Here is a 23,826-nt window from a genome sequence, read left to right on the forward strand (position 1 = left end):
CTGAATGGATCCCAGGCCGGGATATAGATTTGAGGAACCACTGACAAATGTTATTGACCTCACAGTCCACTCATCCTTCTGCAGACAAGTTGCAAACTACACTGTTGGACTGCTGTCCTGGATAAATGTACATACACGTGACTTCTCCAAAGCAGTGCATCTTTCCCCATGACCTCTTCTAACTTACAAAGTTGTGATTGAAGACGCCTCTGAGGCAGATCTGGGTGAGACTGCAAAGGAGCAAAGCTGTGGGATTTGGGCACAATTCTCTTTGTTTCTCTGCTCAGGCCTTTTGTGAGCACAGAAAACATCCAAGTAGAAAATTTTAGACTGTACAGGATGTGTTGGGTCCATTGTCCCTCAAACATGTCAATGGGGGGCCCTGTTACCAAGTTATAAACAGCAGCAGAAATGACACAAAGATAACAAGGCAAAAGAGGAAGAGGAGAGGCCAAGGAAGAAAGAATATGGTGAAACACTGGCACACCGAGTGAGCTGCTCTCTGATAACCTCCAAACAAGTAGGTCCTGAACTCACATCCTCTGCTTGGTTTAAAAAATTAGTTTATTTAAAATATAAAAATCAAAACATATCATCAGAATAAAATATATACAACTCCAAATATATAATCAAAATATTAAAGATACAATCAAGATACATTTATTGAAACCTACAGCTAACTATCAGAACATATGTACATCTGTAACTATGAAGCCTAACACATAAATGCTGTTCTTCAGTCACTCTCTGGGCAGGCTGCAGCTTCTTCCTGAGTGTGGAGGAAAGAGCTCTTCTGGACCAGATGAAAGGAGTTTGTGGCTAAATGCACATGGGAATGTCCAGAGAAAACATCTTGGCAAGAGTGGAGGCAGTCAGGTCTGCAAAATGGAAACAGAAGAGTAAAAGAGGCTGCAATGTAAACCTAAAGCATATAAAGCTCCGTATTCCAATGGACACATTTCCTGGAAACTTCTAAATGCCTGCACAGGGGTACATGCTCCTGCCAGCAGCCCCTTGAGGCAGGCCAGGGCCACACCCTGAGCCACTGGCACAGAGCTCCCAGGGGAACAGCCTGGCCTCTGGGCTGCCCTGGCACAGCAGGGAGCCCAAAGCCCTGTGCCTTCCAGCAATGGCTCAGCTGCACATGCAGCCTCCTGCTCCTCTCCCTGCCCCACAGCTGAGCAGCCCTACAGCTGCACGGGGCACTGGGAGCAGCACAGCTGATGGCAGGAGCCACCTGCAGGGCAGAACTGTTCCCTGGCCATGTGCACAGGCTCTCCAGGCTGGCACAAGACCCTTCTTCCTGCCAGAGAGGAGCCCAGCTCCCACCTTACCTGTGTGTGAGGCTGAGCCCTGCTGGCTCTTCTACTTGTCCTCCATCTGCAGTTGCTTCAGGCCCCCCCATGCCATTCCAAGGAAGGGCAGTGGAGAGAGCAGGGGCAGATCCCGAACTTTCCTCAGTATTTTGTTTTATTTGGCACAGCTAGAATGTTCGATCTGGAGGTGTCCATTTCAGCTGTTGTTCAGGTTGCTGGAGAACATGAAGCCTTCACCAGCCCAAAATGCTGGAGAGGTTTTCCTGCACGTGTCGGGGCTGGCTGGCAGCACATTTCCTCAGGCTGGTGTCCATCACCTCGTAGAGGGCAGAGGCGAGCCTGGTGACCACCGTGCGGACATTGGCGCTGCGCACAGGCAGCGCCTTGTTCTCCAGGCAGGCCCAGAGCACGGGCAGGGCGCACTGCTGGACAACGTCAGGGCTGCTGGCATAAACCTCTTCCACAAGCTCTGCCGGGACAGGGACACAAGCTTCTTAACCACCAACCTCCGTGCAAACAAGGATCTACCTCTAGTTTTGCCTCTTGAAGCCTCTCTGGCTAAGAGCAGCAAAGCAACACACAGATCCAGAAATGGCCACAGCAGCTGATCCTCCCCAAAACAGAACCAGCAACCCCTCAGGGCTAATTGCTCCAAACAGAGCCTTGTAACTGTGGGAGATTTTATACTTTTACTAAATAATTTCACAATCTGTTTCTCCAGGAAAAATGACTGAAACGTCAACTTGCCTTTTGTTTACATTTACACGTTGTTGAAATCCACCCTGAAGATTTGGAAATGCACAGTAGAGAGGCAATTGAGAGATTTCTAATGCAAAGGATGATTGGTTGGGAGACCATCCTTATTTTTTGATTAGGCAAACTAGTAGCCATTTATTATTCTGTGGTGGAAGAGATTTCATTTTGTCTATGCTGTTAATCCACCCACAGTCATCAATATTTGAACAGCTCCTGAGAGTACCCAAAAGCAATTGTGCCAGGAAGAAAAAGGGTTATGGTACCCTTATCAAGATGGCAGTTAATTGGAGTTGAAATGCAATTAAAGACATTGGTCACTATGGCACTTGAGCATAGAAGGAGCTGTCTGCTCCCACTAAATCTCAGAGAGACCATTTGCCCTTTTTAAAGTAGTCCTAATTCATGTTTAATTCCTCATCAAAAAACCTGCAAAACTGAATTCCTTCTTCCTGGAGATCTACTTTATTCAAATGCACTTTAAAGGCCTTTGACATTCTCAATTACTGAATATGCCCTTTTGAGATGTCTGATGAAGACACAAGGTGTATTAAACCTTGCATATAAAGATGCTGGCACACTTAGCAGTGGGTTTAGCCCCAATTAAAGCAAGGCTATAAATCATGTTTTCTGGTCTATGTTGAGATGATAATTTTTCCATTCATTGGCTGGTGCTGACATAGCCAGCTCCTCTGAGGGATCAATTATCAGCTGCATTTGTAGCTTTTTGGACAGGGCTGTCACAGGAAGACACTGTTTGCACACCCTGAAATGCTCAGTGCAATGCCACTGTGACAGCAGAGGCAGGGAGCCTCAGCACTCTGCTTCTGCCCCTCTGCTACCAAAGGCTGCCTTGCACCAAATCCGTGCCTCTGATCTGGGTGCTGAGTTTTGACCCAAGCTCTGACCCCCAGGCACTGCAGGGTTCAGCCTCAAATCTTTCCAAGATCAAAACAAGAATTCTGTGAGGACAAAGCAAACGGATCTCTTGCAACAGCACGTGCCACCATTTTCCCTAAAGGATCACAGATATCCCTGAGCTTTCAGGAGAGGAGCCAGCTGGGTATTTTTAGCCCCTGCCTTTCCTGCAGGTGGGTTCTGAGATGCCCCAGTGAGAGCTCAGCCCCAGGCCAAGTGCTGCCCCCATCTCAGGTGCTGCAAAACTCTGCAGCAGCCAGAGAAACCTTCCAAACACACCTGCCATGGGGATGGGGCAGGAGGGACAAGCTCAGCACCCCAATTTGGAGCAGCTGCTCTACTGTCTATTGACAGGAATTGCCTGTGAATACTCCCTGGGAAGAGCTCTTGGCTTAGAAGGGGAGCCCATACCTGTGATACGCTCTGTGACATCCAGCAGAGCTTGGCCACCCAGTTGATTCCACTGGTAGCTGAACTCTTTCATCAGTGATACTTTATCTGCAAGAGAAACGCACTGCTCACTCTTCTGAGGTCATAGGAGACAGGAGAGTGGGGAGGGAAAGGGCAGGGGCAACCCCTATTATGAAATCAAGTAAATTTCTGTTGATTTTTGCATCCCTTTCTTCTTTCCTGGCAACCTACTTGGGAGGATGTAAAATTGCCAAAGAAAAGCTCTCCTTTCCCATTTGTAAATGCAAAGTTGTCTGCTGTACCAGGAGCTATGTTAAACATTTTAGATCAGGGACCTCAAGAGTCCAACCACACGTCAGCAGTAAAAGGGTTTTGCATTCCAGAGCAAACAGGAAGAAGCCCAGACTTGGGATACAGAAAGGCACTGACTCAGGCAGCTCATGAATTCACAGAGCAGCTGAGGTGCAGAAAGTTGAAACTCCCCTTGAAGAGCTGCCTCTTCAACACTCCATTTTTCAGGCATGTTTCCCCAGGGCAGCATTTTCAGAGCCGACATAAGTCTCTGCAGCAAAGGAATTTAGAGCAGCCCTTGCCTGTGTAGGTATTGGCTACAGCCATCCTGCCCCATGCAACACAACATGTGGAACAGGGCATCACTGACAGCTGGATTTCTATCTGATTGTTTCAAAGAAATGAACTTGGTGAATCATAAGTTCCCTTTGAAAAAAAAAAAAAAGACTAAGAAGAGAGGTAGAAAATAGGCAGCTAGTGCCTATAATGTGGAGCCTTCCAGGAGGCTGCTCTGCAGAAGCTCTGATGGGCCAGTGTCCCTTCATGCCAACAGCAAAGCTATTCATTTGGAAAGTAAAATGGGGCCCAAGCAAACTCCAAAAGCCCCTTTGCCTCTGAATTACAGCAAAGCTGCAGTACTGGACTTCCTCTGCAGACAAGCAGCACAGAACCAAGAGCTCCTGGCACTTTTGGGAAATGCTGCTGCACAGTCAAGCCTGTTGGGGGACTGATGTGTAAGGACTGCACCTCCACAGCTTCTGGTGGATGTCAGCTGGAGCATTCCACAGGCAACAGGAGCTCTCAAGGCACTCAGTGTTCTCTTGTGTCAGAGAGGCAGAGACACAGCTGAGGAGAGTCCATGTCAGGGCTCAGCCTTACCTAAGTGAGCCATGGATTCTTCCAGAGCGCTCACAGCTGCTGCATGAACCCTGGGGTCCTTTGAGTTCAGGCTCTTTGTGATTCCTTCCACCAAAAGGATAACCACGGGGTTCATGGCATCTTTCAGGATGGCTGTGATTTCTGCCAGCACACTCAGCGCCTTCTGCTTCACTTTTTTGTGGCCGTCAGCAATTCTCAGGACAAAAGAATCAAAAATCTGTGCAGAGAACAAACAACATGAAAGCTAGATTGAAATGTCCTTGTTTGAAATGAGCACTCAACAATGTACAAGATGAAAGTGATCCTTTCTGTCAGGTCAGCACTTGCTTGCACAACTTCACTGCTTCCCCGTGGGCCACTCACTGGAATGGTTGTGCCACCTCATGCTGGTGTAAAGATTTTCATCTCTTTCTAAGAGGTTTGCGTGGGGTAGGAATAGTTCCTACGGTGTTTCTCTTCACCTTTACATCATTAAATTAATCCCATGCATTAATGCAAAATGGTATCTTTGCTTTAGATGTATGGAAGCAGATATTTACAATGCCTGCTTTTCTATACAATTGCCTCAAGTACTCAGGGCAATAATGATTTTGCCGAAACTATGGCTGGAGGAGATCCAAAGTTTCTTCTTTCTGTCTCAGAATCTGTGTCTGGAGAAGTGCATGGCTGTGATCAACTCTTCCAGGATCCAGATTATTTGTCTAACTAACAGGTAGACTTGTGAAATTTAATGTGCTTTACAATTCCCATTAGAGCAGATCCAGTCCCTTGACAGCAACATTATCAGGCACCATTTTCTGGGAAAAATGGAAAAAGCAGCTACGGGGAGGAGAAGGAAGAGTTCTGTCCCTAGTAATTTTCCTCCATCCGAAATATTTGGTTTAAACCAAACCGGCCTGATCCTTCTCTTCCCCATCCAAACCCATTTTTGTCTAGAGAATTATTGCCATGCTTTCAGTGGCTGGATTCCCTTCCCTTGACCCAAGCAGGAGTAGGAGACAGCAGAAGTTACACCAGTGGAAAATTCTGTCATCATCTGATGAACAGCACCAATGGGCACCTGCCAGACAAATACAGCTGGACTGAAAGAACAGATCCATTTATCCTGAACCTGAATTAAATTGGTCTGGGTAAGAGGAACCAGCCTGTCCCAAAGAGCCAGGATGTAGTGCCAAGACACACTGAAATAACTGTACTGCTGCAGGCTTGGGAGAGGAGCTAAAGGAAGGGAGCAATGAAGACACCCTACATACTTGGACAATGTTTGTGGCAATGAGCTGGGGGTTGTTTTTGCACATTTCCAGGAGGAGTTCCACTCCTTTCATCCGTGCCTCAAACCCCTTGGCTCCCAGGAGACTGGAAAGCTTCTGGAGCTGCTCTGTTTCAGCCATAGCTGGATCTAACATGACCTGGGCTTTTGGACACTGTAGGAGGCGTCCATCAGAGGTTGACTTCACCCTGGAAAATAAAACCAAAGTATGAATTGTTGATGACAATACCTTCAGATAATTGTGAGCAAAATATATACGGGAGTTTTTCTAATGATGTGATTTCAAGCTAGAAAATCATGAGGCTCTGAAAAACATCATGGACCTGATGACAGTCATTAAGAGAGACAATCTCCAAGGAACATTCTCGCCAGTGCTCCCTCAGGAAAACCAAGGATGAGATGCATCTGATCTATCTCCAGATGCCTTCCCAGGCACACAGGTCACACGGCTTTGTGGAGAAAGAGAGACACTACTGCCAAGTTCAAATGCCTCCTCATATGGGAGGTGTGTGTCTTCTAATAAGGAAAGTCATCACTCTGGAGAAGTGTCTCCACACCAGGCATGACAAGCTGGAACAGGGGCTCAGATGAATCTGAGCAGATGAACAGGGGCATATCCAAAAGATGCAGAAAATCAGTAACAGAGATAAAACGGAAGCCGGACATCCCAGCACTATGCTCACATTATTGCTTCCCTAGAGACTAGATGCACAGCTTAACAAACCCACTGGGAGCAATTCTCCTGGATCAACCTGTCTCTTCCATAGTCCACTGAGGCACGTGGTCACTTTCCTGCCACCGCTGAGCATGACAGAGCTAAATAAATCCCCTCTGTTATCAGAGGAGAACAGGTACAAGTAGCTCTGCCACTGGCATGGAGAGACAGCAAGGACCAAATCCCTGTCTGAAATGCAGATTGCAGCACAAGGGGAAATCAACCAAACATGCTGTGCATCAAGCAAACTATATGAAGGACAGGAATAGCAAGAGAAAAAGTCTCCATTGAGACACCTTTCACCATACTGAGCTCTACAATTCCTTAGGGATTGCCTTGCCATATACTACTCAACCTTGCTGGTGTTTGAGGGTAAGAAATCCTGATTCAGACAGGCCAAACCACTTGCATGGGAACTGCTTGTTTGGAGAATGGCATCTTGTTTCTAGACTGGGACTTCTCATCAAAACACCCATTTGAGAAACACTCCACTGTGATGAAAATACCCTTGTAGAATTGACTTGTCCCAAGTCAGGCATCAAAGACATGGCCCTCTCCTAGCCTGCACAACACTGCCCTTGCCACTGCACTGGATTGTCTGAGCTGCAACAAATGGGTGTATTTTTGTTGCCCAATTTCTGTGGAAAACCCTCCAAAGAAGTTTGTTCAGTGTAATGCAGAAAAAGACATTTTTTGTCATAGAGCATTTGCAGGGAAAGGAAACAATCTCTGGCACAGGTTATCAGTGCCAGAAGGATTTTCCTGAGGAAGAGACATGTCCAGCCTGTCATGTGCTTTGTCACATCCAACAAAAGTGCTCAGTACCGTTGACTAGAAGGCAATGTGGCCTGGGGCTTCTTTGAGACATTGCTCCTCTTCTTCACAGGGCCCTTGACAGATGGGAGTTCAGCCTTCTGCTCTTCCATCCCCTACAAAGACATAGAGAAACCCTGTGAATCTTTGGAATATCGGATAGGAAATTCCCTGTTTAAAGCACAAGTTCAAACCAGGATCACTGCTACCAAGGCTTAGGGAAACATTTCCTAAGTGACAGAAGGAAACAGTCCAGAGATTCAGTGATGCCAACTCTTGGTTTGCAATAGCCCAAGGCAGGTTATGGGTGCTGCCATAATGAGCAGCAGTGTAAAATCCCAAATTCATGAGTCGATCTTAAATGGGAATAATGCAAACAGGTAGACAATGAGTGTTCTTAAAGAAAGTTACAGAACAATTTGGACTCTTAGGGGATGGGCTATTTTGTTGGAAGATGATTTGATTCAACACTCACTCTCCCTGTTCCTGCATAAAGACACACTCCCTTCTATAATGCAGAGAAAAAGAAAAAAATTCCCTCCAAACAATTCAATGATTTTCCACTTGATGCTGCTGAATTCACCCAATTTCTTCCATCTGCACATGGCTTGACAGCAGGGCAGTATTCCCAGAAGACAGGCAGTAATTGCTGTAATTAGGATTGACTTGGACATCTTATGTATTTTTGGAAATTGTCTTGGCACTACTATTTCTAGTGTCTTTTGCACAGACTCTGTTATCTTCAGAAGCACCATTCTCACTTAATTGCTTTACTGGGGGCAGAGCAGGGGGAGCACAGTGGAGGGTTACGCCTGAATGTAAACCCATTTTCTCCTCTTCCCCTTTCCTGATTGTGACCAATAGTCAAAATATTCAAACCTCACTTTTCCCCTAATAATATCAGTTACTTTGTGGTCTGCAGATAAACAGGCTGGGGATTAACAGTTCAATCCCAGGAGCAAAAGGATTCAGCAGAAGAGCAATGAGATAAAGGCAGCTTAAGTATGTTTGATCTTCAATTCGCATGGCAATGCTTGCACAAAGGAGATATTTCTCCTGCCAAGCACTTACTTTCTTCTTAATTCTTGTCAGAATATCTTCCAGGTCATAGGTGGAAAGAGATTGCTCCAAAAGCATTTTACATTTTTGATGATTCATCAGGATCTTCACCATCTCCTGTCCGTAATGCCTAAGGAAGGAAGGAAGGAAGAAAAAGAGAGTGAACAACCAAAAGAAGACTGCTAACAGAATAAGCTGATGCCTAAAGCCATCAGGTGCTATCCTTTGGTGAGAAGGCATTGCCTACTGAGCAAAGAGAGAGATTTGCCCCTACCTGTCACTGTACAGTGCTGCCAGTTGAAATACGAAAAAGGCAAGAGGAGAACGTGGGGCAACAGAAAAATACCATTTCACTCTGAAACTCTGGGTGTGCTTCTGTGGGATTAAAGGATCCCAGGGAACAAGTGAAACACATCTGCTTTGCTTTCAGGTCCTACTAGCAGTGCCTTGCTGCCATTGCACAATAATTTTGCCTTCCATTGACTAGGTGGGAAGTCAGGACAAAGCATCTCATGCTTCCTTTTGATTACTCTATACAATATGTATGCACAGGACACTAGTTGCTGATGTGTTCTTGGCAGCTGTTAATGGGAATTTGTTCACGGGAATTGAATTTTAAAGTAAGGGGATTTTGGTGATTTGGGTTGATGTTGGCACTATGAAACCACAGTTTTCTTCAAGAAGAAATTTGGAGGTCATTCAGATACAGATAACAGCATTTGAGAAATCTGCAGAAGAGGTTTAGAAAGACTGAATACATTGGCTAAAGAGCGCTGAAATATTTCTAGGGAAGTCTGAAATTAATGAGAAGAAACAGTTTTCCTGTCCCAGGAGGTGAACTGAAGATGGTTACCTTGTGTCCTTGTGAGAGTCCTGAGCCAGCGTCCCTGCCGCGTGCGCCAGCCTCCCAGCCCTGGCTGTGCCTGCGAGCTCCGTGACTCCAATTTTCTGCAGCAAGGACAGGAGCAGCTCGGCCGCACACTTCCGCACCTGCACGTGGCGGCTCCTGGGAAGGGAGAGCAAACACTGGGGCACAGGGACAAGGAGCCACAGCAGCACAGGCCTTGGCCACAGCCTGCTCCCTGTCACTGCTGGGGGAAGGAGGCCTGGGCTCTCCTGCAACTTGAGACACCTCTAGAAGCTTCTGTCCTCAGATAAACCCAAAGTTAGCATTGCACAGAAGGACTGGCTGCAAGGAAGAGGGAGGAATTCAGTCTCCCTGCACGATCTGATACTCAATTTCTGTCCCACAATTCCCTCTCAGAAAGATTAAAGAAATAGATTACACACGCATTCTTAAGAAATTAAAGACAATTCGTGCTGATCCATCAGAGGGCACTCTCTACACAGAGCTGCAGCAGGGCTGAGGCTCTTTCCAGCCATTTATTCCCAAATCTGCAGACTTTAAGAAAAAAACTAATGCAGGGAAAACACACAGTGGGCCGTGAAGTTGTAGAATATGCAGCAATGCAGCCTGTGTCTTCTGTGAGGCTTGGCAAGGGATACATCTGAATGTGTTATTCCACAGCTGAGGAAAGGGTGGCAGTCAGTTTAGCCAGGTTATCCTAGAAAGTGTCTCTTGGGAACTATGAGGCCCAGCACCAACACTTAAGGCAGCATTTCCTTCAGCTGTCCCATGGCAGTTGGCCTGTGAAGGTGCCTATGAAGTGATTCATCATCTCAAGGCTAACATGAAACATCAGTTTGAATAGAAAGTAGAGCTCTATGGCCAGGACAGTCATACAAGACTCCTTTTGGCAGGAGCTCCACCACCTGTGCAGGCTGTGCCACACCCAGCATATTCTCCCCTATGTTTTCCATGGTGCAGAAAGTACCCTCCTAAATTCTCATGTTAATGGCATAATGAGGATTCATGTTTTTTCCCAGGGGTCTCTGTAGTTAGTGCAGTGAAATATCAAAGAGCGCTCACAGCTGCAATAGCAATTGGCCCTCTTCACACAAAAGCACAAGGCTCTATCCTTAGTCCTTGCAGGCACTTTCATTTCCCCACTATTCACCAGGTCTAGGCTACTCTGACAGACGGGGAGAACTCCAGGCAGCTGCAGGAAGCTGAGTCAGAGCAGGTTTAGTTTGGGTATCTGGAGAAGGTTTTTCATCCAGAGGGTGTTTGGGCACTGAACAGACTCCCCAGGGCAGTGGTCACAGCACCAAGCCTGGCAAAGGTTAAGAAGCATTTGGACAACACTCTCAGGCACATGGTGTGACCCTTGGGGTGTTCTGTGCAAGGCCAGGAGCTGGACTCGATGATCCTGACAGGCCCCTTCCAACTTCCCATATTCTACAGTTCTGTGATTCTGAGAACTCATGGGCGACAGGAGGGCAGAAATAGGGGACAAGAGGAAAGAAATGAGGTGGACTGGAGAATCCAGTCACTGAGTTGACAGAAGATGCAGGACACAGCACGATTCCCTCCCACCATTCCCATTCTTCCTCTCATCCCTTCCCCCACCTGCACACTAGAAGGTGAAGAATATCACTGGAAGAAGAAGAACCTACTGGACTCCACTGTCCAGGAGAGCAGTCATTGCTCGTGCAGGAGTCACATTCTCCACCATGAGCCCCAGGGTCTGGCTGGCTGCTTTCTGAACAAACTCTGGGGAGTTCCACACCATCCGGAGAAGGACCCGAGCCACCTCGTCCACCTCAGGGTCCATGTCCTTCTTCAAGGTGGCAAAAAGCTCTCCCAGAGTGACAATGGCCGAGTAGGACACCTTTCTGCGGGGGCTGGTCACCTGGGGAAGTCATCAGGGAAACATAAGTATCACTTTCAAAGGAAAACTAGTTGCCTTAGGCAAAATTCCCAGGAAATGACAACACTGTGTCCCATTGCGTGCAGAGGAACACTAAAGTACAATAAGATCAGAAGAGCACAAGCACAGAAAGGCACTTACTCTGGCACCAATTTCTGTGGGCCTAAAAAAGCCCATTTCACTGAAGTGATCTACTTAACCCTTCTACAATGCAAACTGCTTTGATTCTAGGTTGTTTTAATTGAAAAAACAAAGAACTAAATATAAGCAATTTCAAGCCATAAAGACACAAGTCTTAAGGATAAAGGAGTCATGGGCTCCTGTTCAAAACACCAACACCAGCAGTTGGAGCAGTCAGCAAGGAAACAGAAATCTCTGGCTCAGGTCTACAGACTAATTTGCAGTGTTGAATTTCAGCTTGGGCAGAGATTAGGACTCTGGCAAATAACATAATTAGTGTATCTGTTTCTGTATTTGCCCGTTTCATTAATATGGGAGTTCACTGAAAAATGAGTGTCAGACAGCGACCTACCAGTAAATACAGCTACATACACATCCTATAGAAGCTGACAGACATTAGAAATATAAGGTGTAAAAATAGAAATGGAGGCAGCTTCTGAGCACACATGGAGATGAACAGGCACATATCTACTCTACACACCATGCATGAAGTACAGAGGGCAATCCAGAACAATGTTCTCACCTCACTGGTTAGTGCCAAGCAAATGTCATGACATCTTGAGAGCAGGACATCTGAGTGGGACCCAGCCAGGTGTTGGATGCTGATGAGTCCCTTCTCCTTCATCTCCCTGAAAGGCAAACACCAGAAAGATTGATTATTCTCTTCACCCAAGAACTAGGCAGCACCCTCTGAAATTCCCAGGCTGGCAGCTCAGTCAAACAATGGCAGCTGCTTTTCAAGGAGTACTTAATGAAATCATGGAGCTCGTTGCCACAGGGATGCTGTGGCTGTCAAAAGCATACACAAATCCAAGAGGCAAATAGAGGAGTTTCAGTGTCTTCATTTGTGGCCATTTAACAAGACAACCTTTCCAAAATGTCTGGCAAATGAAGTCCCTATGTCACTGCTTGCTAGAAGCTGTGAGACCAAACTGTGCTGCAGTTTCTTGTCACCCCCCTGTTCCTATTCCTGAGACACAATCCCATCTGCTACTTTAACTGGGGCATTTTCCTTCTTTGCCAGCCCCAGCAGGCAGTTCAGCAGTGAGAGTCTGCACTGGCCCTCTGGAGCAGAGTTTCCACTCTACAATCAAGGCCTGCCTGTCACCCACTCCACTCCACCTGCACATTGCCCCAGAAAGCAGCAGGAGATCCCAAAAATTGCACACCGGGGCAAGAACAGTTTAAAACTCTGCCTTTTCCCAAAACCCCCCACCTAAAAACCCCCCCACAACAGCAACATGTTATTTAAAAGACACATACACCTCTGTCTGTCAGCACTTGCTCCGTGCAGGCCCTGAGCTGCAGGAAGGTGTGTGAGGCATCAGGGCTGCAGCACAGGGCTGGAGATTGATCCCACGGGAACCCCTGAGTGTGACATTGGACCCGCACACCTGCAGAAGCTCTCTGCACCTCACAGGGCACCATAGAGAAATGGGGAAAAGGAAGCAGAAGAGAAAGGGCAAAGCAAAGATGACTATCCAAAGAGATGCCTGGTGGAAGATTTTTCATGCTTATCCCAGGGTGTATGTCCTTATCCCTGTGGGAATGAAGCATTGACCAGTTTGTGGATGCTAATGCAGGCATCAAAAAGACAAGCAATATCACCTCACATTTGTAGCCTTACCACCTCTAGGCCTCCTTCTGTCTGTGTCTAATTTTGGGGTACATGGTGAGTGTTGCTGAAACATCTCAGGTCCATAGGAAGCAGTGAGAAGGAAGAAGTTGCATTCTAAAAGTGCAAGATTCCTAGAGGATTTGATTTCTTTTCCTTCTCTTCTGCCATGAGCCCTTCAGGAGTAATGACAGGCTGAGGGACTTGAAAGCACAACTCAGTCCACTTCTCAGAAAGAGGAATGGACTCTGAGCTGGAGCTGCTTCTGGGACTCACATGCAGGAGGTCACAGGGAGACCCTGTCACCTGCCATTGCTGTCAGCAGTGGGACCAGAGAGAAATCTTACTCAATCTCACTGGGCAAGTGCCCCAAGGCACCCAAACCTCTACACTCAGATCTGCTGCCATCCTGCTTCTGCCTTCAGCCAGCAAATCATCTCGTCCCACAGCTCCCTCTCTTCCCTCAAGATTCCCTTTGCAGCTGCATGGAGCAGCAGGCAAAGCAAGGAAACGGCACAGACGTGCTGAGCTCAGCTGCAGAGCAAGGCCAAGGAACGGCTGCTCTCAAATCTTGGTGCTCTCATTGCTCTGGAGTGGTTTCCCCAGTGACCTGTGGCCCTCTGGGCTGTCGGGGCTCAGAGGCAGCAGCAAGATTCCCTTCTGAGCTCCCTTAACGCTGAGGGGGAGACAGAGTGAGCGGGGCCTTTCTTACCAGTCACGGCTGCCCAGCAAGGCGAGCGCCTGCAGCAAGGACTGCTGTGGCTCAGGAGAGGCTGTGTCCTTGTGCCCGTGCCCACGGAGCAGCTCCTCTCGGCGCTGGGCACCAGGGCCCGTCTGCGAGGTCACTGTGAGGAGAGGGTCAGCCCTGAGCGCTGCAGCCCCGGGCAAGGCCCCGCCATGGAGCGGCTGCAGCCCCAGCTCCAGCCAGGGCTCCGGGGGCTGCAAATGGCTCTGGCTCACACAGCTCCCTGCTCTCGGGCTCCTGGGGCTCCTTGCTTTCTCCCAGCCCCCCAGCCGGGCGCAGCTCCGGGCTGAAGCTGCCAATTGCCCACGCAGCCATTGCCAGCTCCCCAGTGCCACAGGCAGCACAGCCAGCGGCAGGTTCCTGAGGCCGCAGAGCTCCTGCTGCTGCCGAACAGGGCCGAGCAGCGGCAATGGCCACCCCAGCAGGGACCCCAGGGGCCTCTTTGTCCCTGCACCCTGATTTCCCCCAGCCCTGAGGACTGAGGCACTCTGCAATCCCTGAGCAAAGACCTGCAGCTGCCTCGTGACAGCACCAAGCCAAGCCTGAACAGCCCAGCCCTGCTGGGCCCGGCTGAATCCCCATGGAGCAACTCCCAGGGAACAGCCATGAGCTGACCCTTCACCCTGACAGCGCCTCTGCTCCCACGGGCTTCAAATATTCTGGACAGCAGGCAGCTGAGTGCACACACATTTTACCCTGCTCTTGGGAAGGAGTAGTTTATGGATTCTGCTCTTCAAGCATTTCCAATCTTCACTGTTTCTGAGGTACACACGGTTGAATTTCAAAAGATGCTGAGGTGAAATTTATTGACTGTCAAATGGATGTGTTTTCACACACTGCAATGCCTAAGGTTCTCTGGTGGAAAAATGCAATTTCCAGTCAACAGAGTTGATGAAAAAAACTATCCAAATGCAAATTGAGGAGAAAAAACTATTCAAAATACAGAGGCAAATTGTTGGCAGAGGCACTCTCTTGATAATCAGTTGTCCTGGGTTTACCATAACTGAAATTTTTTTTTAGGTAAAAAATTTAAAAGGGATGAGAAAAATCAGATGAAAATGCATTTCTTATGAAAACCATTTGTCATCAATGTACTGTCAATCAAAATTTCATGCCATGCACTTAAAAGCACATTTTCTAATGTATAGATGAAAACATCTGAGCTATCTAAATTGGTGAAGCATAAATGTTGCACAGAATCTAGGTGAAGTGCTGTAGACTCGGTAGGGGTTTTGTGGTACCTTGCATGTTCCTCAAACATAGAGAATGATGTTATGGGGAAAACATAACATCAAAAATATTCAGATAGAGCTCTAATCTGGATGTCACTGATGTACCCCAGTGACTGACATCAGTGATGTCCCTGCAGAAGTGTGTAGACATACACATCTGGATTCAATAGGAATGTAGACGTCATGTCAGGCTAGTTCTTGGTCAATTCTCAACATGGAACGAGCATCACTAGAAAAGAGCATTCCAAGAAGGATTCCTAGATCCCTTTCACTAATCTAACCCTACTTGGGATCACAGCACAGGCAGGCTACCCACAAAGGAGAGACAAGAGCCACTAGGGACTGTCTGCTGTGCAGTTTCCTGCAGGCAGCAAACAGCCTGGGAGCACCAGGCAGCCCCTCCAGGCTGTCACCTGCTCCACACAGCTGCTGTATTTGGGTGCAGTGACACAGGAGGCACTGCTTGTTCCCTCTTGGCACTGCAGGCCCTGGCATGCAGCAGCCAGGAGCCATTGGGCACTTCTGGGAGCAGCAGCACGATTGGCACCAAGGCACTGACTGGCATGCAGAGACAGCCCTTGCTGGGGTAGCAGAAAAGCTGGCTGCAGAGCTGGGCAGCAGCACAGGCAGAGGGCCCAGATGATGAGGGGCAACTGATCGTGGTGGGTACTGGTAGGTGCCCAGTGAGCACAGCCTGGCACACTGCCCCACAGCTCCTCCCTGCAGTTACAGCTGCCTCCTGGCACAGCACTGGACTTTGGACTATCAGGATGGGTGAAAGCCAGAGCTTAGGCCTTTACCTCTGCTTTATTCAGCTCAACTTTCCAATGGATCTCAAAGAACCAACAGCTGCAGTGCTACCAGGCTGGAGGAACTCAAAGTAGATTTGCTGTTCATGCTCAGGACAGGCTATGGACTAAAGATCCCAGCTGTGCTGGCTGAGGCAGGAGGCAGTTTGTGCTCCTCGTGCAAGGGAAAACCCGTGTGGGAAAAAGCTGCCACGGAGCAGGCTTACCTGAGGAGTTGCATGGGACACTGCCTTCCTCATGGGTGATGGGCACACTGGGCAGTAAGGGCAGCTTGTCCTGCTTCCTCAAGACCTTCTCCAAGGCACTACCAGGCTGTTTGGTCTGTGTGCTGGAAGATGTGCCATTGACAGATGGGGGACAAAAGCCTGCAGGGACCAAAGAGGATCTTGTAAGTGGAGAGTGCTGGACAGGGTAACGATGGAAAGAGCCAGAAAACCTGCTGGAGCTGGGTAACATCTCTTTGTATGCCAAAGACCTTCAAGTAGAACACTTGCACACTAACAAGGATCCAGAATCACAGGAATCCTAGAAGAGTTTGGTTTGGAAAGCCCTTGAACCGCAAATTCAGTCCAACCCATGGAACAGGAACATTTATATCAGGATCAGGTTGCTCAGAGCCTCATGTAAACTGGCCTTGAACACCTTCAAGGATGGAGCAACAACAGCTCTCTGGGCAATACACTTCCAGCATTTCATCACCTTCACTACACAAAAATTCTCCCTAATATCTAATCTAAATCTACCCTCTTCAAGCTTAAAACGAATTGCAGGTGAGCTTCCTAAGAAACAAGGATAAACCCAGAGTGCTTGCTTTTGTTTGCCTGTTTACAGAGGCTGGCTGGGGAAGTCCCAAAGGAAAGTGCAGATACCCCTGCGTGATGCCCTGGGGCTGAGTGCTGTCCACCAGTCCCTGCTGCCCCCTAGGGCAGCGACACCCAGCACTGCAGCCAGAGCCCCCAGCCGGGATTCCCTCGGAACGCTGCTGGCTCATGCTACAGCAGCAGCACTGCCTCGGGGCTCCAGCACAGCTCTGCAGCGCCAGCTCCTCGGCAGGGAGCGGGGGGAGAAGGATCCCTGCTGTTGCCATCAGGAGGTGATGAATTTGCTTTCTTCCATGTTGCACTTGGTTGAAAAGTATTATTTTGGACTCACCTTGCCTGGAAGCTGCTCTCCAGGAGGGAGTCTGAAGCCCCACAAAAAATGGCACCACGTGCTATGATCAAAACAAACTTTGCTCTCCCTATTAGATATCCCCAGTATTCTGCAAGCCTGTACTTGTAGGGAATGAAGTGGTCATCCACAAATTCCACTTTTTGCTCTGCTTCACAGTTTGATGGGTTTATTCCCTCTTCTTTCCTGCACAGACACCCATGCCCAACAAAAACATGATCTGCCTGAAAATATTTCTGATCATGGCTAGTACTGACAATTGAAAATTTTCTTAATGGATACAGTAGAGTGCAGGTCATTCTGAAATACTTTCCATTAAGCTGTGAGAACTAAGAGAACTAGTACATGGCTTCTCAGAGGATAAATCATTTGGCAGCCAAGGAATAGGAGTGGAAGAACTTTCTCAAAGAAGGACTATATTTTCCCCTGTAGAATGGTCAGGACAAAATCAACATCAGGAAAGGATTAATGATTTAGCTCATTTCTAGTACAAAATTAGTCCAGCAAAAATGTCACCTTACATTGTGAGCAATACTTCTCCCTAAATGTATTAAGTATTCAACTGTATATCAGCAATTAAGAGTCATTCCAAAGGGGCTCTACCCAGGATTTGACAGAACTAACCCTAACAAGCAAAGGAACCAGAGGATCTGATCCCTTTTGCTGCAACAGCAAAATTATTTCTTCAAGTCTCACCTCTCCTATCATGACATGCCCAGAATGGCAAAGAGCAACAGACTTTGATTGAGGCTTTCAACTGGAAGCCATTGGCTTACACAGATGCACCAGAGACCACATTTTGTCTGGCACAATTTACTTGTCAGGATCAGGCAGGGCAGGGACAGGGGGACAAGGCAGAAAAGCATCTCCTGCCCCAGCCTCAGCCTGCAACAACTGACACAGGCAGAGAGAGTCAGGGCAAGAGATTTGTCATTGTGAACCTGCCATAGGTGGCTTTGGGCTTGTGCTGTCCAGAGCATGACAAACTCAGACCCTGCATAGACTACATCCATTTGGAACTCTCCTTCTCCTTAACAGGAAAATTTCACAAGGACTTTGTGTCAGAGGAGGTATTGCCTATTTCTCCCAGTTCAAAACGAGGCAATGTCCATGAATCTCCTTCAGATATCAAAGGGTTAAGCTCATAAAACTGCCCCAAAGAAATGTTTTCCCCTTCAAGGGCAGGAGGGAGAGTGGGAATATTTCTCATTTCATGCTAAATGCCTTCTTTTTCACTCCTAATTGTAACACTACAAAACTGAGCAGGGAGATAAAAGGCATGTGCAGGATGGAGAGGAATGTTTCCTTTTCCTGCACTGCATTTCCAGGGCCCCAAGGTACCACTCCAGCTCTGCCACCTAACACTTCACATTGGAGGAATTTTCACAGCATCAACAGAGCTCACTCCAAGTGACTCTGGGACAGTCCATTGAGCCCATCAGGGAATTGAAACAAATGTGAAGAAATTTTGAAAAGAATGGCTTTTTAACCTAGCTTTCAAAATGCCATCTCTGCATCAAGATTCCAAGGAGCATTTTGGGGCACACATGCCCTGTACATACCTGCATGTTCAGGGCTCTTCTCTTGGCTTCTGCTGCTGGATCTGGCCTTGAGAAAATGGAGGACAAAAGAACATATGAGGAGTTAGAAGGACAAGGGAGGGAAGAGGTGTAATGTAAAGGATGTCAATCCTTCATTGCATGGTCACTCTGATGGAGGAGAAAATGCAACACATAAACCCAAGAAGATGCAAAGCTGATGAATTGTCCTAAGCTTTCAGTTGCTGCAGTCAGGCAGAGCTGGCCAAGCTCCATCTGAAACCACAGCAGTCATTCCTTCAACTTGCATCATAACTGCCCAACTCTGCTGTCTCTCCTTTGGGAGCCAAGGGGCTCCTACAGCCTCTCTGAAGCAGCAAGAGCTGCTAAGCTGAGACACGAGTCTGTGTGGAGGGCAGCTGCTTTGGTGCTGCTGCCAAAGCTTGACTCTGCCTGCTCGTGCCTTACACTGGTGCCAGTCTCGTGCTACATGTGCTCAGAGCAGTGCAGTGTCCTGAGAAGGATATTCCACCTCCTTGCTCTTTCCAGAAGGAAAAGGCTTTTTCCAACTTAGCTGCTAGGCAAGGACGTTCAGGTTGCATTTAAAAACCTGTCAGAAACATTTCAATTGCAGTGATGCTTCTGGCAGTCCTTCTTTATTGTAATGACTCAGATAAGCTTGACAGCTACATTTTCTCACACTATCCAAGCCAATATCTTTCTATAAGGGACAGTCATAAGTTATCTCCAGCACCTTGCCCTCTTTGATGCTAACTCAGAACTAAATAAAAAAATGGGAGTATACATCTATACCCCAAAATTTATCTGGGCCTCATTTCATAGTGGAGGCCAGGAAACAGACAAGTTACTCCTGATGTTTAGAGATGCTGCACTGGAATTTGCAGGCACGTCCAGCAGCCAGTATTTGCCCAAACATATTATTTTGGATGCTGAAGGTGACAGCCAAGGATGACAGGATTCAAAGATCTGCAGGATGCAGAGCCATGCAATACAGTTCCCAAATGACACCACAAACATTCCAGAGGGACTCAACAGCCAAGGCCATCAGAGGACTCATCTTGAGGTGCTTCTAAGCCCTGCCTATTCTTCCCCACCACCACCTCTGCTCTTGGGGCATATGGTGTGGGGTTTGACATGGGAGCAGGATCATCAGCATTGGCAAAATGGTGAATACACAGAGCTTTGCCTAAATGCATGGGAGAGCTGACTGTGCAAAAGAACCTCACGAGATGAGAAGAGCGAGCAGAGCAGCACAGGGAGCAGCAACAGCTTGGCTGACCTCATCTCCTGGGACTCTTGGACATCCAGCTGCAGAGAGCTGGCAGAGAGCCTGCAGCACTGCCATCAACAGGACTGCCTGCCTTGCGTATAGGGGGGAATCAGAGGGAGTCCCAATGACCCTTCTTCATAGCCCCTTCCTGGGCATACAGCAAGGAAGCCTGGAAAGAGAGGAACACAGTGCTCCGATCAGCATCAGCCTTGCCCCCATTCATGGGTCAAGACATTCGATGTTCCCTGACAGGAAGAAGTCAAACTGATGAAGCAGATTAGCCTAGGATGGAGAATGGTGGCCTAGGAAAGGGAACTGATGAGGGAGAGATCCTGTCACACATTTGCCACCTCTCTCCTTGTGCTCACTTCTCTGCAAGTGTGGCTACATTCCCAGCAGGAGCCCACATATGGGCATCAATATGTTCTGAGGTGCCACTGCCTACTGGCCTTAGGGATGGTATGGGAATGGGTTTAGATCAGCAGTCTCTCTTTAGGTACCCAACAGCCAGTGCTGATCTCCAGCCAAGTCCCCACAAACCCATTCTGCAGGATGCCAAAAATGCCTTTCTCAAGCCCCTCATTTCTTCTGCTACTGCCCTTCCTCTTACAGTTCCCCTGCAGCCTTTGAGCCCAGGAACTGCTGAGCTCTTGGGATGCTTGGTGCTCTCCAGCACAGACACATCCATCATCTCAGGCTCACTGGCATTTAGGAAGTTCAGCAGAGCTCCCTGCCCTGCTGCTCTCTGCAAGGTCTCTGCCTGCCCAAGTTTCTCCAGGGTTCCCATGCCATGGCATCAAAGGGGGTGTAGGCAGCTGGGGCAGATGCACACCATTCCTTAAGTGTCCCATCATTTCTGGCACAGCTCTAGAGCCAAATCAGGACCTGTCTGAACTCTAGGGAATGGATCAGTCTCTGTCAAGGATACATTGGGCCCTTTGTCAGCAAGGCTGAAATGAAGAACACAAGCCTTTCATTGCACATTTGTCTACCAAAAATGTTGTTCATCAGCCTCCTCCTGCACCCCAATGCAAAACCATAACAAGCATGTGCTGGTGCTGCTGCAAAGGCAATCATGTTGCTGGGCTCTGGGCTGCTCTCAACACACCCACCTCCCAACCCTTCCCTCTGGACAAAGCCATGCCAGAGCACACAGCTGCCCACAAGCTGATGAACTCTAGAAACAGCATCAGAGACAGCTGTGCAGAAGCCATGGCTGTACAAGTCAAAAGCTGAGAAACCTGGAACTGATATGCAGGACTACCTGTTCTAGCAAACACCTTTTCCATCCAAACAAGACACAGCTGACAGAAAACACCACCATAGACAGATATGGTTCACACATATCCATAGGTTACTGAAGGTACAAGGATAGTTCGGCTGGAGTGGACAACTTTAGCAGTTCTGACTGCTTGTTGGGTTTTTCTCAGCTCCAAGACAGAGGAGGAAGCACAACAGAGCCCTGAAATCCTTCAAAGATCTCTCCTGTTATTGACACACACTGAGGACATGAAGTCTGCGCTACACAGCCATTGCAAAGAGAGCCTGAAGCACAGTGTCCAGCTGAGCTCATCCTGTGCTCAGCTGCTTCCTTTGCTCTACACCACAGGGAAATGATCTCAAAACTCTGCCTACAACACATAATAGGAAAATTTATCAGAGTGGGCTTAGCTTGGTCTCCTTACCTTACACATTTGTCTCTCCAAACACACTCCTGCTTGTCTCAACTATCATCCTCACTGGTGTAATTTTCCCATTGCCTTGCTCCACACTGGAGGTTTTAATTGTGTCAGAAGCAAGAGAGCTCTTCTGGATGGGAGGCAGTGGTTTAGATGGAAGAAGCATGCAGGGAGATGGCTGCACCGACTTGGAAAATATGTACCTAGTCAGGCCTGCAATGTGGAGACAAAAATAGAACAGAATCTGCAATGCAAACCTAAAGTATCTGGAGCACTATTTCATTACAGAGTTGATGGAAACTTCTAAATAGCTGAACAGGGGTACATGCTCCTGCCAGCAGCCCCTTGAGGCAGGCCAGAGCAACACCCTGAGCCACTGGCACAGAGCTCCCAGGGGAACAGCCTGGCCTCTGGGCTGCCCTGGCACAGCAGGGATCCCAAAGCCCTGTGCCTTCCAGCAATGGCTCAGCTGCACATGCAGCCTCCTGCTCCTCTCCCTGCCCCACAGCTGAGCAGCCCTAGAGCTGTACAAAGCACTGGGAGCAGCACAGCTGATGGCAGGGGCCACCTGCAGGGCAGAACTGTTGCCTGGCCATGTGCACAGGCTCTCCAGGCTGGCACAAGACCCTTCCTCCTGCCAGAGAGCGGCCCAGCTCCCACCTTACCTCTGAGTGAGGCTGAGCCCTGCTGGCTCATCCTCTTGTCCTCCATCTGCAGTTGCTTCTGACAGCCCATGCAATTCCAAGGAAGGGCAGTGGAGAGAGCAGGGGCAGATCCACAACCTTCCTTTTGTCTTATTTGGCACAGCTAGAATGTCAGATCTGGAGGTGTCCATCTCAGCCATTGTTCAGCTTGCTGGAGAACATGAAGCCTTCACCAGCCCAAAATGCTGGAGAGGTTTTCCTGCACGTGTCGGGGCTGGCTGGCAGCACATTTCCTCAGGCTGGTGTCCATCACCTCGTAGAGGGCAGAGGCGAGCCTGGTGACCACCGTGCGGACATTGGCGCTGCGCACAGGCAGCGCCTTGTTCTCCAGGCAGGCCCAGAGCACGGGCAGGGCGCACTGCTGGACAACGTCAGGGCTGCTGGCATAAACCTCTTCCACAAGCTCTGCCGGGACAGGGAACAAGCTTCTTAACCACCAACCTCCGTGCAAACAAGGATCTACCTCTAGTTTTGCCTCTTGAAGCCTCTCTGGCTAAGAGCAGCAAAGCAACACACAGATCCAGAAATGGCCACAGCAGCTGATCCTCCCCAAAACAGAACCAGCAACCCTCAGGGCTAATTGCTCCAAACAGAGCCTTGTAACTGTGGGAGATTTTATACTTTTACTAAATAATTTCACAATCTGTTTCTCCAGGAACAATGACTGAAATGTCAACTTGCCTTTTATTTACATTTACACGTTGTTGAAACCCACCCTGAAGATTTGGAAATGCACAGTAGAGAGGCAGGTGAGAGATTTCTAATGAAAAGGATTACTCCATTTTTGTGACCTTTAATGTCAAGTGCCAAAAGTCAATCTGGCTCTTCCCTTTGCTCAGTGGCACATGGGAAAGGGCAGTATTACACCACACTTCCAAACTCCAGCCCACCAGAAATGGGTGCTGCTTGACAGCTGGACTAGAAACAGCAGTGATGAGCTGGTGTCTTTGGCAGAATGCTTTTGTGGCTTCAGCTCTTTCAAACATTAGGTGTCTTAGATAATTACACAGACCTCAGTGCTGTGGTATTTGTGCATTTCCACATTTTAATGGCATTTTGGCTGTTAATGGCATTTGACTTAAAATGTGCACTGAAATAGCAGAAAACAGACAAAAATACTACACTGGGGACTGAAATTTAACCAACATATGAGTATTTTCTTGCATTATATCTGAAGCATGCTCCCTGCTCATTTGCTGAACTGAACTGGAACAAACACAGACAAAAATTTACCAGCAGGCTCCTTGCATGGCAGATTTGGCTGAGAGATCAAAGCCAGGAGACCATTCTTATTTTTTGATTAGGCAAACTAGTAGCCATTTATTATTCTGTGGTGGAAGAGATTTCATTTGTCTATGCTGTTAATCCACCCACAGTCATCAATATTTAAACAGCTCCTGAGAGTACCCAAAAGCAATTCTGCCAGGAAGAAAAAGGGTTATGGTACCCTTATCAAGATAGGAGTTAATTGAGTTGAAATGCAATTAAAGACATTGGTCACTATGGCACTTGGGCAAAGAAGGAGTTGTCTGCTCCCATTTAATCTCAGAGAGACCATTTGCTTTTTAAAGTAGTCCTAATTCATGTTTAATTCCTCATCAAAAAACCTGCAAAACTAAATTTCCTCTTCCTGGAGATCTACTTTATTCAAATGCACTTTAAAGGCC

At 48.0% G+C, this 23,826-nt stretch overlaps 1 protein-coding gene across 1 annotated transcript; it reads right to left on the reverse strand.

The window, feature by feature from the left end:
• Window positions 1-637: 637 nt before the first annotated feature.
• On the reverse strand, window positions 638-23,195 carry LOC306798742 (TOG array regulator of axonemal microtubules protein 2-like; the record flags this gene model as incomplete). Its single annotated transcript, XM_079298946.1, has 15 exons — window positions 638-878; window positions 1,335-1,785; window positions 3,399-3,485; window positions 4,569-4,785; window positions 5,822-6,026; window positions 7,379-7,482; window positions 8,438-8,555; window positions 9,279-9,431; window positions 10,943-11,178; window positions 11,900-12,005; window positions 13,704-13,836; window positions 15,984-16,142; window positions 18,510-18,555; window positions 22,413-22,652; window positions 23,172-23,195. 14 exons carry the CDS (start codon window positions 23,193-23,195, stop codon window positions 1,550-1,552), a joined length of 2,064 nt encoding a protein of 687 aa, XP_079155072.1. The 3' UTR covers window positions 638-878; window positions 1,335-1,549.
• Between the last annotated feature and the right edge of the window lie 631 nt (window positions 23,196-23,826).

This window comes from Erithacus rubecula, assembly GCF_903797595.1.
Source record: "Erithacus rubecula genome assembly, chromosome: 2".
Taxonomy (NCBI): Eukaryota; Metazoa; Chordata; class Aves; order Passeriformes; family Muscicapidae; genus Erithacus; species Erithacus rubecula.